The sequence below is a fragment of the Somniosus microcephalus genome, unplaced genomic scaffold (assembly GCF_052327205.1).
Source record: "Somniosus microcephalus isolate GS21.2 unplaced genomic scaffold, FLI_Smic_1.0 unresolved_chr3, whole genome shotgun sequence".
Lineage (NCBI taxonomy): Eukaryota > Metazoa > Chordata > Chondrichthyes > Squaliformes > Somniosidae > Somniosus > Somniosus microcephalus.
In genome coordinates, this window is record NW_028225181.1 from 17,433,614 (window position 1) to 17,448,493 (window position 14,880).

The 14,880-nt window shown below is 48.2% G+C and overlaps 1 protein-coding gene across 1 annotated transcript in view; it reads left to right on the forward strand.

The window, feature by feature from the left end:
• Nucleotides 1-1,146: 1,146 nt before the first annotated feature.
• Nucleotides 1,147-14,880, forward strand: part of LOC147091249 (uncharacterized) — an 87,881-nt gene continuing 74,147 nt past the window's right edge. Inside the window, exon 1 of the mRNA XM_085976490.1 lies at nt 1,147-1,201. Within this exon, the coding sequence (XP_085832616.1) occupies nt 1,147-1,201 (55 nt within the window). The remainder of the gene's footprint in view (nt 1,202-14,880) is intronic.

A 14,880-nucleotide genomic window follows, 5' to 3' on the forward strand; every position in this document is an offset into this window, starting at 1 on the left:
CAGCGCATGGAAGCCCGTCGGCGCAGGAGATACCCCCCAAACAGGGTCTACAGACACAGGGTCAGCTATCTCAACATGTCTGAGCAGCAGTGCCAAAGGCGGCTCTGACTTTCGCGAGAGGTAGTGGGTGACATCTGCGCAATGCTGCAACAAGACCTGCAGGCCAGAGGACAAGGTGGACAACTCTTACCAGTGGCCGTCAAAGTCACCACCGCACTCAACGTTTTTGCCTCAGGCTCATTCCAGGGATCAGCAGCAGACATCAACGGCATCTCCCAGGTGGCCGCACACACTTGCATCACGCAGGTAACCAATGCCCTCTTTGCCCTCACACGCAATCACATCCATTTCACCAAGGATCAAGCAAGTGTCACGGCGCATGTGGTTGGATTAGCTCATCTGGCAGGCTCTCCAAGGGTGCAGGGCGTTGTTGACTGCACACATGTGGCCCTTAAGGCACCCCATCACAATCCAGGTATTTTTGTCAATCGCAAGGGCTTGCACTCCCTTAACGTTCAGCTGGTGTGTGACCACAAGAAGGAGATTTTGCATGTTTGTGTTAAGTACCCTGGCAGTTGCCATGACTCCTTCATACTGCGCCAGTCTAGTGTGCCTCCACGATTCAGTCCATCAGACCAACTTAACGGATGGCTACTTGGAGACAAGGGCTATCTCCTGAGGACGTGGCTAATGACGCCATTGAGGAGACCATCCAATGAAGCTGAGGAGAGCTACAACTCCAGCCACATGTCCACCAGAGCCATAATCGAGCAAACCATCGGTTTGCTGAAGATGCACTTCAGATACCTGGATAGCTCAGGTGGAGCCCTGCAGTACTCAGCAGCCAGGGTCTCCAGAATCGTTGTGGTTTGATGTGCACTTCACAACATGGCACAGTGTCGTGGCTTGCAGATTCCTGAGGACCAAGTGGCTCCTCACATATCCTCTTCAGATGAGGAGGGGGAGGAGGAGGAGGAAGAGGAGGAGAGTGAAAATGAACATCCTGCAGAGGCCCATCAACCAGCGGCAGCAGTACGCGAGAACATAGCTACCCGGGATGCAAGGAACGCACTCATCTTGGCCAGATTTGCTTAGCCTAGCCACTCAAGCACTTTTGCCTCTCATCTTCTTACCTGAGCATCGACAATGGCCACGAACCAACTGATTCCTAGCAACTTGAGCACCATACTGATAATTGCAAGTAATCCTAAGCCCTCAAAAGGGAAGTCCCATTCGCGAAATGACACACACCACAACTACAGCAGTAGCCATCAGATTTTTTATGTACATGATTCATATGATGGCTTTTACACATAAAACATCAAATTTCAACAAGTGACTACCCTTGTGACTATTTGTGCAGTATCTTTCTCTTACGCATGCTCCTACGTGCTGCTTCCCCTGTGCCTTCAGCAGATGTGGAGGCCCCTTGCTCAGTTTCTTGCTGCTCCTGTCTCAACACCTTTGGCAGGCGTCCTCTGGGGACGAACCTGTGAGGGCTCATCAACAGTCAGCTGCTCCTGCGGCTGTGCAGGGGTTGAGACGCCGATCTCAGTTCGGTGTGGACTCTGGTGGGGCTCTGACCGAGGGCTCTGCAGTGGCATGGAAGTGTGAGCGCTTGGAGAGGAGCCCCCACTTCCTTGATGTCTGCCACCAGTTCAGTTCAGTTCAGTTCAAATCGCTTTATTGGCATGATAAAGTACATCTTATGTTGCCAAAGCATCAAAATACATTTATGGTTGAACACATAAACGCAGTTCTATTCATACAGTGTATAAACAGGTATATCCCTGAGTGTATAAATAAACATTCGCATTGTTTATACATATTCTTTTCTTAGTTTACTGGTTGTCCCTCTGTTCATGGCAAGCTGTAACATAGTGTGCTGCCAGTGTTACACAGCTTCTCTCCTCCCCCAGTAGGAATGGGAGTTTTTGGTTGTCATTCAGATTTCTGAAATCAGGGCATAATTGTGAGAATTTTTGATAGAAATTCTCCCTGATGCCCTGATATTTTTCACAGGCTGTGAGGAAGTGCATCTCTGTCTCAACTACTCCCTGACTGCAGTGAGAGCATATCCTGTCTTCTCTTGGCAGCCTGGTCTGCCTGTGTCTGCCTTTTTCGATCGCTAGGCTATGTTCGCTAAGTCTGTACCTTGTCAAGGTTCTTCTCAGTTTGTTATCCTTTATCATGGTCAGGTAATCAGCAATGTTGTATTGTCTGTTTAGGGCCAAGTAGCAATTGAGTTTGCTTTGGGTTTTTGTTGTTTCTGCCCAGTATGACAGATATTTTTCCTTTTGCTTAGCGACGATTGTGTTGGGTCGAATTCTTTGTGTTACCCTGTCACTGTCCTGGGACTGGTTATTGTTAGTATTCATAGTCATAGAGTCATAGAGTTTTACAGCACAGAAAGAGGCCCTTCGGCCCATCGTGTCTGCGCCGCCCATCCATCCCTGTCCAGTCTAATCCCATTTTCCAGCATTTGGTCCATAGCCTGGTATGCAATGGCATTTCAAGTGCTCATCCAAATGCTTCTTGAATGTTGTGAGGGTTCCTGCCTCTACCACCCTTTCAGGCAGTGCGTTCCACATTCCAACCACCCTCTGGGTGAAAAAGTTCCTCCTCAAATCCCCTCTAAATCTCCTGCCCCTTACCCTGAATCTATGCCCCCTTGTTATTGACCCCCCTACTAAGGGGAAAAGTTCCTCTTTATCTACCCTATCTATGCCCTTCATCATTTTGTACACCTCAATCAGGTCCCCCCTCAGCCTTCTTTGCTCCAAGGAAAACAACCCCAGCCTGTCCAGCCTCTCTTCATAGCTGAGGCGCTCCATCCCAGGTAACATCCTGGTGAATCTTCTCTGCACCCTCTCCAAAGCAATCACATCCTTCCTATAGTGAGGCGACCAGAACTACACACAGTACTCCAGCTGTGGCCTCACCAGCGTTTTGTACAGCTCCATCATAACCTCCCTGCTCTTATATTCTATGCCTCGGCTAATGAAGGCAAGTATCCCATATGCCTTTTTAACCACCTTATCTACCTGTTCCGCTGCCTTCAGGGATCTATGTACATGTACACCAAGGTCCCTCTGACCCTCTGTACTTCCTAGGGTCCTACCACTCATTGTGTATTCCCTTGCCTTATTTGTCCGTCCAAAATGCATCACCTCGCACTTTCCAGGGTTAAATTCCATTTGCCACTTTTCCGCCCATCTGACCAACCCGTTTATATCGTCCTGTAGCCTGAGGCTTTCCTCCTCACAATTTACCACCCCACCAATTTTCGTGTCATCTGCGAACTTACTGATCATACCTTTTACATTCTCGTCCAAATCATTTATGTAGATCACAAACAACAAGGGACCCAGCACCGATCCCTGAGGTACCCCACTGGACACAGGCTTCCAGTCACAAAAGCAACCTTCGACCATCACCCTCTGCCTCCTGCCACTCAGCCAGTTTAGGATCCAATGCGCCAAGGCACCCTGGATCCCATGGGCTCTTACCTTCTTGACCAGTCTCCTATGCGGGACTTTGTCAAAAGCTTTACTGAAGTCCATGTAAACCACATCCACAGCATTTCCCTCATCCACCCCCCTAGTCACCCCCTCGAAAAATTCAATCAGATTTGTCAGACATGATTTACCCTTGACAAAGCCATGCTGAATATCCCCGATTAATCCTTGCCTCTCCAAGTGGAGACTAATTTTGTCCCTCAGAATTTTTTCCAATAATTTCCCTACCACAGATGTTAGACTCACTGGCCTGTAATTCCCTGGTTTATCCCTGCTACCCTTCTTGAATAATGGTACTACGTTAGCTGTTCTCCAGTCCTCTGGTACATCCCCTGTGGCCAGAGAGGTTCTGAAAATTTGTGTCAGAGCCCCTGCAATCTCCTCCTTTGCCTCCCACAGCAGCCTGGGATACTATTGTTAGTAGTTACTTCACTGAGTCCCAGGACTAGTTGACTGAGGGTATTCTTCTTTATGGTCAGCTCTTGGCATTTCAGGGCGTCGCAGTGATAGCATTGGGGGTTGCTCATTTGTAGGTGATTCCAAAATTTGGTGGCTCTTTTTTGGATGGTGATTATTAATGGGTATTGGCCTAGTTCCGCCCTGCATGCATTGTTTACTGTTTTCCTTTGAGTCCGGAGGATACTTTTACAGAATTCCGCATGTAGGATCTCAATTGGGTGTTTGTCCCATTTTGCAAAATCTTGTTGTGTTAGTGGTCCCCAGACCTCACTGCCATAGAGTGCAATTGGTTCAATCACTGATTTGAAAATTTTGAGCCAAATGCTAATTGGGATTTCTATTTGGATTGATTTTTTGATGGCATAGAAAGCCCTTCTTGCTTTCTCTTTCAGTTCATTCACAGCCAGTTTGAAGTTTCCCGTAGAACTGATTTTTAAGCCCAAGTATGTGTATCTTCCCTCTCATGGGTCAGGTCACCCTCAGCGCTTGCAAGTGGCTTGAGAGCACCTTGCTGTACATCAGGGGTGCCATGGGGACCTGTATCTGCACTGGCATTCCTACTCAGAGGGACTGCCATGAAGGTCTGGTTTCTCTGTTCAATAGATGACCATCGCTCCACCAGAGATGTCAGTCAATTCTGAACACTCACCATGTTTTCAACGCTCTGGCGACTTAGCACCTCCATGGTGATGCATTCATGCGCCAATGACTCCACAAAGGCTCTGCTCATGTTAGCAAGGGACTCCTGCATTCGCTCCACACTCAAGTGACCCTGGAGACAAAACCTGCCAGAAACTCCTGCATCTTTTCCTGGAGTGCCATCACCGCTGATACTGTGGATGGACCCAGAGGCAGAGGGTCGACATGCAGCTGAGGCGAGCTGGCAGAGTCCTGCGCCCTCCGACTAGCACTCTCCACTGCTGTCCCTGTCTCCACAATCCGCTGATGCTCACTTGTGAGCTGTGATACACCAGGTGACAACACTGCTCTATGTCCCGAAGGTCCCACCGAGGTGTGAGTGTCTCCGCTGGTGCTGAGTGCGCTGAATTCTGCTGACGCTGCGCCCTCAGAGGTTTCAGCTTCCTCTAAGGAGTCTGGATGCTCAGCCTGTTCCTCCTGGCTATTGGGGATGGGTGCTTGCGATGGTCCTGTGGGGGAGTAAAGGAAAGAGTCAGAGATGTGATGCCAAGGTTACATGCACATTGCATATTGCAGATGATCATTAGTCCATCTGTTAGAGCTTCCGAAATATTATCAGCGACTCATGCAATGTCAGTGAGAGAGATGGAAAACTATTCTGTCACCAGCTTGCTGTGATGCACCCGTCTGTCCGTCTCCCACATGCGCATCGTCCTCCACTCCTACGATCTCCAGTACCGCCTCCTCCCAGGGGGTGAGGTGGGCTACTGAGGGTGGCCCTCCTCCTGTCCTCGCTCGTTCTCTTTTATTGTGAGCTCTCTTTTCCTGCAATGAGGGAGACAAGTGGAGGTTGAGTGAGAATGAAGGAGTGAGTGTAGAGAATCCATAGCATAGATGCTTAGAAGGAGACAAAGATGGAGTGAGTTGGCAAGACCAAGGGCACTCCCTGTGTGTTGTCAGTTGTTTTCATAGCATCAGAGTGATAGGGAGTGTGAGGGTTGCATAGTCGAATAGTTAGGTGAATGTGACCATAGAGAGAGAGGGAATGGGTAAGGATGCATGGATGTCAGTGTCAAGTGGGATGTGGAGGAAGAGATTGCTAAATCTGAGTGCTGGTGAGGAAAGGCAATGGGGATCAGATTGAGAGTGATGGGAAATTCATACTCACTTTTCCAGTGCGCTGAAGGTAATGAAATCTCTTCCTGCACTGTACCCAGGTTCTGAGGGTAGCTGATAAGGAGTTGACCTCCTCTGCCACTTGCAGCCACACAGCCTTTGTCTGCTGGGGAGGCTTCTTCCTCCCTGATGAAGGGAAGAGCACCTCCTTGTGAGCTCTTGCTCCCTCCACTAAAGCCTGCAGGGCAACGTCGTCAAAACGGTGTGCAGACCTTGGTCTTTCTCTGGCCATTCTGCTTCCAGCTCAGTGTATCAGCAAATGCCAAAAGATTGGCAGTCTGCAGAAGAAGCAAGGCTTCTAGCAGACCTTAAATACAGCAGCAATGATGACGTCATCGGAGGCGACTTTCAGACTGGAGAAACTCATTTGCCATGGGTTCTCACACACTGGAACTCAATTGGGCAATTTAGTTAAAATAGCATCAATCTCCCACATCGAATTAGATTTGTGTGGATAACATGAAATGCGGATTACACGACACCAACCCGCACCTGAATGAAAATCCTGCCCTATGTTTCTATAATTTGCTTGATCTGTACTCAATTTCTAGATGTTAACAGTCAAGTTATATGATGGTGCAGTTGCTCATGCTGGAACTGAACCATACAGACTGGGAAAGGTCAAGGTTTGATCTCTGGTCTATGATGAATTAACTGTTTTTAACTGGGGCAGCAGTACAATTGACTTCAGTGCCCCGGCACAGGGATGGAAGAATCAAGATATGTTAATGGGCTTAGATGAAACATAGAAACATATAAAAATAGGAGCAGGAGTAGGCCATTCTACCTTCGAGCCTGCTCCGCCATTCAATATGATCATGGCTGATCCTCTATCTCAATACCATATTCCCACTCTCTCCCCATACCCCTTGTTGCCTTTTGTGTCTGGAAATCTATCTCCTTCTTAAATATATTCAGTGACTTGGCCTCCACAGCCTTCTGTGGTAGAGAATTCCACAGCTTCACCACCCTCTTAGTGAAGAAATTTCTCCTCATCTCAGTCCTAAATCTCCTACCCCGGATCCTGAGACTGTGACCCCTCGTTCTAGACCCCCCAGCCAGGGGAAACATCCTCCCTGCATCCAGTCTGTCTAGCCCTGTTAGAGTTTTATGAGATCCCCTCTCATTCTTCTAAACTCTAGTGAATACAGGCCTAGTCGACCCAATCTCTCCTCATATGACCGTCCTGCCATCCCAGGAATCAGTCTGGTGGACCTTCACTGCACTCCCTCTATAGCAAGTATATCCTTTCTTAGGTAAGGAGCCCAAAACTGCCCACAGTACTCCAGGTGTGGTCTCTCCAAGGCCCTGTATAACTGTAGTAAGACATCCTTGCTCCTGTACTCAAATCCTCTTGCAATGAAGGCCAACATACCATTTGCCTTCCTAACTGCTTGCTGCACCTGCATGTTTGCTTTCAGTGACTGGTGGACAAGGACACCCAGGCCCCTCTGTACATCAACATTTCCCAATCTATCACCATTTAAATAATACTCTGCCTATCTGTTTTTCCTACCGAAGTGGATAACTTCACATTTATTCACGTTATACTGCATCTGCAATGTATTTGCCCACTCACTCAACTTGTCTAAATCACCTTGAAGCCTCTTTGCATCCTCCTCACAGCTTACAATCCTACCTAGTTTCATGTCGTCAGCAAACTTGGAAATATTACATTTGGTTCCCTCATCCAAATCATTGATATATATTGTAAATAGCTGGGGCTCAAGCACTGATCCCTGCGGTACCCCACTAGTCACCGCCTGCCACCCCAAAAAAGACCCATATATTCCTAGAGGTTGGGAGGAAGTTCATGTGGAGCATAAACACCGGCATGGACCTGTTGACCCGAATGCCCTGTTTCTGTGCTGTATATGTTTTGTAATCCAGGTGAGTGAACATTGAGTGAAGCTTGGGTTTGACTGTGACACCAACCCCTATGATCAGATAACTTGCTGGCACCGACTAAGATATATAGGTGACAAATGCTTGGGGGTAGTTCCATGGATGGCTTTTGCCCTCCACTAACTCACTCATTCTTCAGGTGTGTAAACATAGGCAATCCATGCTGACAGGCTGTTCAACTACAGTGAGCATCTCCTTAACAAATCTGATCCTCTTCTTGCTCAATGACCACACGCTTTCCAGAAAGGATCTTTGCTGATTCATTCCTGCCCTGGCCAGGGGTGCTAATATTACCTAGCTTGGCACAGACCAGGTATTGAACCTGAGCTTTTCCTTATCTGCATGGTTGAACACTACACCTGGTGATTCATTTACCCAATTGACCATTCATGAAAATCCACACTAAATAAATGGCCACCATAAATCAACCTGTATACTATAAATCCATCAAACCCAGTTAGATCATGTCATTATAATGGGGAACAAAGAAATGGCAGACCAATTAAATACATACTTTGGTTCTGTCTTCACAAAGGAGGACACAAATAACCTCCCAGAGATGTCGGGGAACATAGGGTCTAATGAAAGGGAGGAACTGATAGAAATCAGTAATTGTAGGGAAATGGTGTTAGAGAAATTGACGGGATTGAAGGCCGATAAATCCCCAGGGCCTGATAATATACATCCTAGGGTACTTAAGGAAGTGGCCCTAGAAATAGTAGATGCATTGCTGGTCATCTTCCAGAACTCGATAGACTCTGGAACAGTACCCATGGATTGGCGGGTAACTAATGTTACCCCACTGTTCAAAAAAGGTGGTAGAGAGAAAACGGGGAATTACAGACCGGTAAGCCTGACATCGGTAGTGGGGAAAATGCTAGAGTCCATTATAAAAGATGTAATAGCAGAGCACTTGAAAAACAGTGACCGGATCGGACAAAGTCAACATGGATTTACAAAAGGTAAATCGTGCTTGACTAATCTACTGGAATTTTTTGAGGATGTAACTGGTAAAATAGATAAGGGACAACCAGTGGATGTGGTGTATTTGGACTTTCAAAAGGCTTTCGATAAGGTCCCGCATAAGAGATTAGCGTGTAAAGTTAAGGCACATGGGATTGGGGGCAAGGTACTGACTTGGATAGAGAACTGGTTGGCAGACAGAAAGCAAAGAGTTGGAATAAACGGCCCTTTTTCCGAGTGGCAGGCAGTGACTAGTGGGGTACTGCAGGGATCGGTCCTTGGACCCCAGCTATTCACAATATATGTTCATGATCTGGACGAGGGAACTAGATGTAATATCTCCAAGTTTGCAGACGACACAAAGCTGGGTGGGCGTGTGTGCTGTGAGGAGGATGCTGAGAAACTCCAGTATGATTTGGACAGGTTGGGTGATTGGGCAGAAGCATGGCAGATGCACTATAACGTGGATAAATGCAAGGTTATCCACTTTGGTGTCAAAAACAAGAAGGCAGATTATTATCTGAATGGCAATAGATTGGGAGAAGGGGAAGTGCAACGAGACCTGGGCGTCCTTGTGCACCAGTTGCTGAAGGTAAGCATGCAGGTGCAGCAGGCGGTTAAGAAGGCAAATGGTATGTTGGCCTTCGTAGCGAGAGGGTTCGAGTACAGGAACAAGGATGTCTTGCTGCAGTTGTACAGGGCCTTGGTGAGACCACATCTTGAGTATTGTGTGCAGTTTTGGTCGCCTTATCTGAGGAAGGATGTTCTTGCCATGGAAGGAGTGCAGCGAAGATTCACCAGGCTGATACCTGGGATGGCAGGAATGACGTATGAGGAGAGATTGGGTCGATTGGGCTTGTACTCGCTGGAGTTTAGAAGAATGAGAGGGTATCTCTTTGAAACTTATAAAATTCTAACAGGACTAGACAGACTAGATGCAGGAAGGATGTTCCCGATGGTCGGGGAGTCCAGAACCAAGGGTCACAGTCTAAGGATATGGGGTAAACCATTTAGGACATCGAGGAATAAACATCCACAGTGCTATTCTACATTAACAGTTGCGTCGAGGTCGTCACGACCCATAAAAATATCAGGACATACCCCAACCAGAAACCCTGGATGAACGGAGAGGTCCGCTCGCTGTTGAAAGCACGCGACGCAGCATTTAAATCTGGCGACGCGGTGGCTTACAGTGCAGCTAGGACCAACCTAAAAAAGGGTATCAGGACTGCCAAAAGGAAACAGACACTGTGGATAGAGGATCATTTCCACAACAACTCGGACCCCCGGCGCATGTGGCAAGGCATCCTGTCCATCACTGACTACAAGAGCAAAAACACCAGCCCCACGGTTAGCGATGCCTCCCTTCCGGAGGAGCTTAACAACTTCTATGCTCGCTTCAACAGGGACAACAGGGAGCCGGCTACCAAAGCCTTGCCACCCCCGGAAGACCAGGTGCTCACTCTGTCGACCTCCGACGTAAGGGGTGTTCTAAGCAGAGTGAACACACGAAAGGCTGCTGGACCGGATAGCATCCCTGGACGGGTACTCAAGGAATGTGCTGATCAGCTGGCTGATGTCTTCACCGCCATCTTCAATCTGTCTTTTGGCCCAGGCAGTAGTCCCTACATGCTTCAAGACCGCTACCATTATTCCTGTGCCAAAGCAAACGGCTGTGACGTGCCTGAACGACTATCGACCTGTCGCACTCACACCCATTATAATGAAGTGTTTCGACAGACTGGTCCTGGCTCACATCAAAGCCAGTGTTCCCGCCTCTCTTGACCAACACCAGTTTGCCTATCGTGCAAACAGATCAATGGAGGATGCAATCACAACTGCTCTACACTCTGCACTGAATCACTTAGATGGTAAAGAGACCTACATCAGATTGCTGTTCATAGACTACAGCTCAGCATTCAACACTATCGTCCCCAACAAGCTGGCCACCAAACTCCACACTCTTGGCCTGAACACTTCCCTCTGCAACTGGACCCTGGACTTCCTAACAAACAATTCCTGTCAAATTAGGGAACCACACCTCCCCCCTCCTCTGACCCTGAACACGGGGGCCCCACAAGGATGTGTGCTGAGCCCCCTCCTCTACTCCCTCTTCACCCACGACTGTGTGGCTGTTCATGGTTCCAACACCATCATCAAGTTTGTGGATGATAACACGGTAGTAGGCCATATCACCAACAACGATGAGTCAGCCTACAGGGAGGAGGTCCGGCATCTCGTGAAGTGGTGCGCCGATAACAACCTGGCCCTTAACATCAAGAAAACCAAAGAAATCATTGTGGACTTCAGGAAGTCTAAAGGCGGAAGTCACACCCCCATCCACATCGATGGGGCTGTGGTGGAAAGGGTGGACAGCTTTAAGTTCCTCGGAGCCCACATGACGGAAGACCTCTCCTGGTCCCTCAATACCTCCTCTCTGTGAAGAAGGCCCAGCAGCGCCTATATTTCCTAAGGAGGCTGAAGGGATGTAACCTGTCACCCCTGATCCTCTCTAACTTTTACCGCTGCACAATAGAGAGCATCCTGATGAACTGTATCACAGTATGGTATGGCAGCTGTAGCTACTATGACCGGAAAGCCCTGCAGCGGGTAGTCAAAACTGCCCAACGCATTACCGGCACCCGGCTACCGACCATAGAGCACATATACCACAAACGCTGTTTACGGAGGTCACGGACCATCATCAAAGACCCTACCCACCCCAGCCACAGTCTGTTCACCCTCCTGCCATCTGGGAGACGCTACAGATGCATTCGCACCCGAACGACCAGATTGAGGAACAGGTTCTTTCCCAGGGCTGTCATCCTACTGAACTCCACAAATAAACTCTAAAGCCTGCACATCTGCCAATGCACTTTATTATGGTTATGTTTATGTTAATGTATTAAAAGCCAAATGAATGTTGAATGTTTAAATGTCTTAATCTAAATGTACGTTCTCGGGAGCCGCAAGCCTACATTTCGTTGTACTGCACTTGTGCACTAACAATGACAATAAAGTTGATTATGATTATTATGAGGAGGAATTTCTTCACCCAGAGAGTGGTGAACCTGTGGAATTCTCTAGCACAGAAGGGAGCAGAGGCCAATTCATTATATATATTCAAGAAGGAGTTGGATATATTTCTTAAGGCTAAAGGGATCAAGGGATATGGGGAGAAGGCAGGGACAGGGTACTGAATTTAGATGATCAGCCATGATCTCATTGAATGGCGGAGCAGGCTCGAGGGGCCGAATGGCCTACTCCTGCTCCTATCTTCTATGTTTCTATGTTTCTATTGCCAACATATATCACTCTACTAATATCCATTAATAAATGCTAAAGTATTGTTTTATTAGTTGTTCAGACCATGTCTGCACTCTGCAGAACTAATACAATTCCGTGACGTGTAGACCACGCTTGGTATTCTGGTTCCCACATCAGTAGAACTTTGGAATGAAAATGACACAATGGCAGAAGCTGGGATGGTATTAATGCCGCGTTGGGAGTTACCACCACCATAATCTCTAGCCACTCCCTGCCAGCTCCCAACCGGGTGTGCTCACAAGGCAAAGTCTACTAACAGACTGAGATGATGTTTCATCGAGGAAAGGCTGGCTAAAGAAATAAAAACTACACAAACCAGAAGGTCTCACAATGAGGTACAAAGTCAGATTTACAGACCGGCATTTTAATATTACAGATAGATTTAAATTTAAGAGAGAAAGTACTTTCGGTACTGTGGCTAGAAAAACAATCCAAAATAAAATAAAGTATCAGTGGACAAGGTCTTTGAGGATGCATAAATAATCTGAATGTTATACCTTTAATTTCTTTGGTTTCAATTTGCTTCTTTGCTAAATATGTCAAATGCCCAAGAAGGAAAGTGAGAAACCAGTAAAACTGGCATGTCTGAATCCAGGAGGCATCATCCAAGAGGGAAACACCCTCAGCTAATTTATATATCAGCGTAGCCCTGACGGTATGTCATGGTACAGTATCAAAAGGGAGTTGTTTTAAATCATTAGCAAACTGAATTGAACTTGTACTCAAAGCACTGCAAGGCGCTAACAATAAAAGCATTCTTGCTTGTCACAGGGTGAGGCATCACAGCACAGACTCATTTTAACACTCCCGAGGTCACAGATAAATAGAGTGACGACCCTGACTGCGACACAAGTATACAACCTTCTCGAATAAAAGCAGGAAACGGTGAGAGTGCAGAGCAGGTTGATTGGCATCTTTAAGAGACAGACTAGTTAATGCTGGGTGTAACCCTTATTGCATCTTGACCGAACAGTAATGAATAGAGGAGACGGAATGAACCTTTTACTATTTACTGAATAAGTGGGTGGACATTACAGCACATTGTCTGCATGGCAGAACCCGAAACTGAAAGTGAAAGACAAAGTAAAACCGAGCCCCCCAGCACCCCCTTCAGGTAACACCCGGGAACTGGGACAAACTTCATTGAAGCAAAACTCAAAACACAACACTCATTTCCCCCAGATAAAACCCCTTAGTCCTCCAGGCGTCTGGGACGGAATCTAACCCGACTTGAGCGCCGCTGGACAGGCATAGTTGGGGTGCCACTGCTAGCCGCAGGAAAACCTTCCTCCGTGGCTGATGACTCCGTGACAGCTTCTGTCGATGTGGCTTCCGTCGTTGTTGCAGGAAGCAGGCCGTCACTGCCTGGCAGAGGTGGCGGAGACAATGGCTTAGCCTGTGACGTCTCTATTACTCTCACCGGAGTACGACCCCGTAGCTGGTCTACGTGGCGTCTGTGTAGCTGGCCATCAGGTGTACGGACGGTGTACGACAGGGGACCCGTGGCCTGCTCCACCACGGCAGGCATCCATTTGTCTCCTCCTGCATAGCAACGGGCAAACACAGTCTCTGACGGCTCGAACTGCCTGGCGGTGCCCTGGTGCTTCTTAGCCAGCTCCTCTTGCTTTGTGTGCATCTCATCCCTGTAGTCCGGGTGTAGCCGGTCCAGTGCAGTCGCCAGCCGGCGACCCATCAGCATCTCGGCAGGACTCTTCCCCGTTGCTGAGTTTGGTGTGGTATGCTGTGATAACAGGAACCTGGCCAATCTGGTTTGCCAGTCCCCCACCGATATCCTCACCAGTGCCTCTTTTGTGGTTTGCACCATCCTCTCTGCCTGCCCGGTAGAGGAGGGGTGATAGGGCGCTGTGGTCATGTGGCGGATCCAGTTTCTGCCTGCTAAAGCCTTGAACTCCGCTGACGTGAAGGCTGCTCCATTGTCCGAAACCAGCACGTCGGGGACCCCATGTGTGACAAACAGCAAACGCAACGCGTTGATCACTGCACTGGATGTCATGGAGCTCATGATAGCAACCTCCAGCCATTTCGAATGAGAATCCACCACTATCAAAAAGACCTTCCCCTGAAATGACCCTGCAAAGTCAATGTGGAGTCTTGACCATTTACGAGTGGTCCACTCCCAGGGGTGAAGGGGAGCCTTGGATGGGCTATGGTGAGTCAGCTGACATGTCTCACAGCTCTTTACCACCTCCTCCACGTCTCCGTCCAACCCCCGCCACCAGACGTAGCTTCTCGCCAACACCTTCATGTGCACAATCCCAGGGTGTGAGTCATGCAGCATTTTCAGCACCTCCTCTCTTGCGGCGACAGGAACCATCACACGGCTTCCCCAGAGCACGCAGTTCTTGTGTGCAGACATTTCATGGCGCCTCTGAACGAAGGGCTTGAAATGCTCCTCCTGGACCTTGGAGGGCCAGCCATGCAGCAGCCAGTGTAGCACCCGTGATAAGACTGGATCTTTCTGTGTGAGGCTGCCAATCCGCTGGGCATGGAGTGGGGCCTCCGGAACCTCCTCCAGTAGCAGCACCTCCAGGGGTGGTGGCGTCTCAGCCATCGGCCGGTTCAAAGGCAAGCGACTCAGAGCATCAGCATTAGCCAGCATCTTCTGAGGCCTGTAGCAAAGTTCATAACTGTAGGCCCCCAACATCAGACTCCACCGAAGCATACGCGGTGATATAATAATAATAATAATAATAATCAACTTTATTGTCATTGTTACTGCACAAGTGCAGTACAATGAAATGTAAGCTTGCGGCTCCCGAGAGTGTACATTTTGGTTAAGACATTTAACATACATTTGGCTTGTAACATAAACATAAACATAATAAAGTGCATTGACAGATGTGCAGGCTTTAGAGTTTATTTGTGGAGTTCA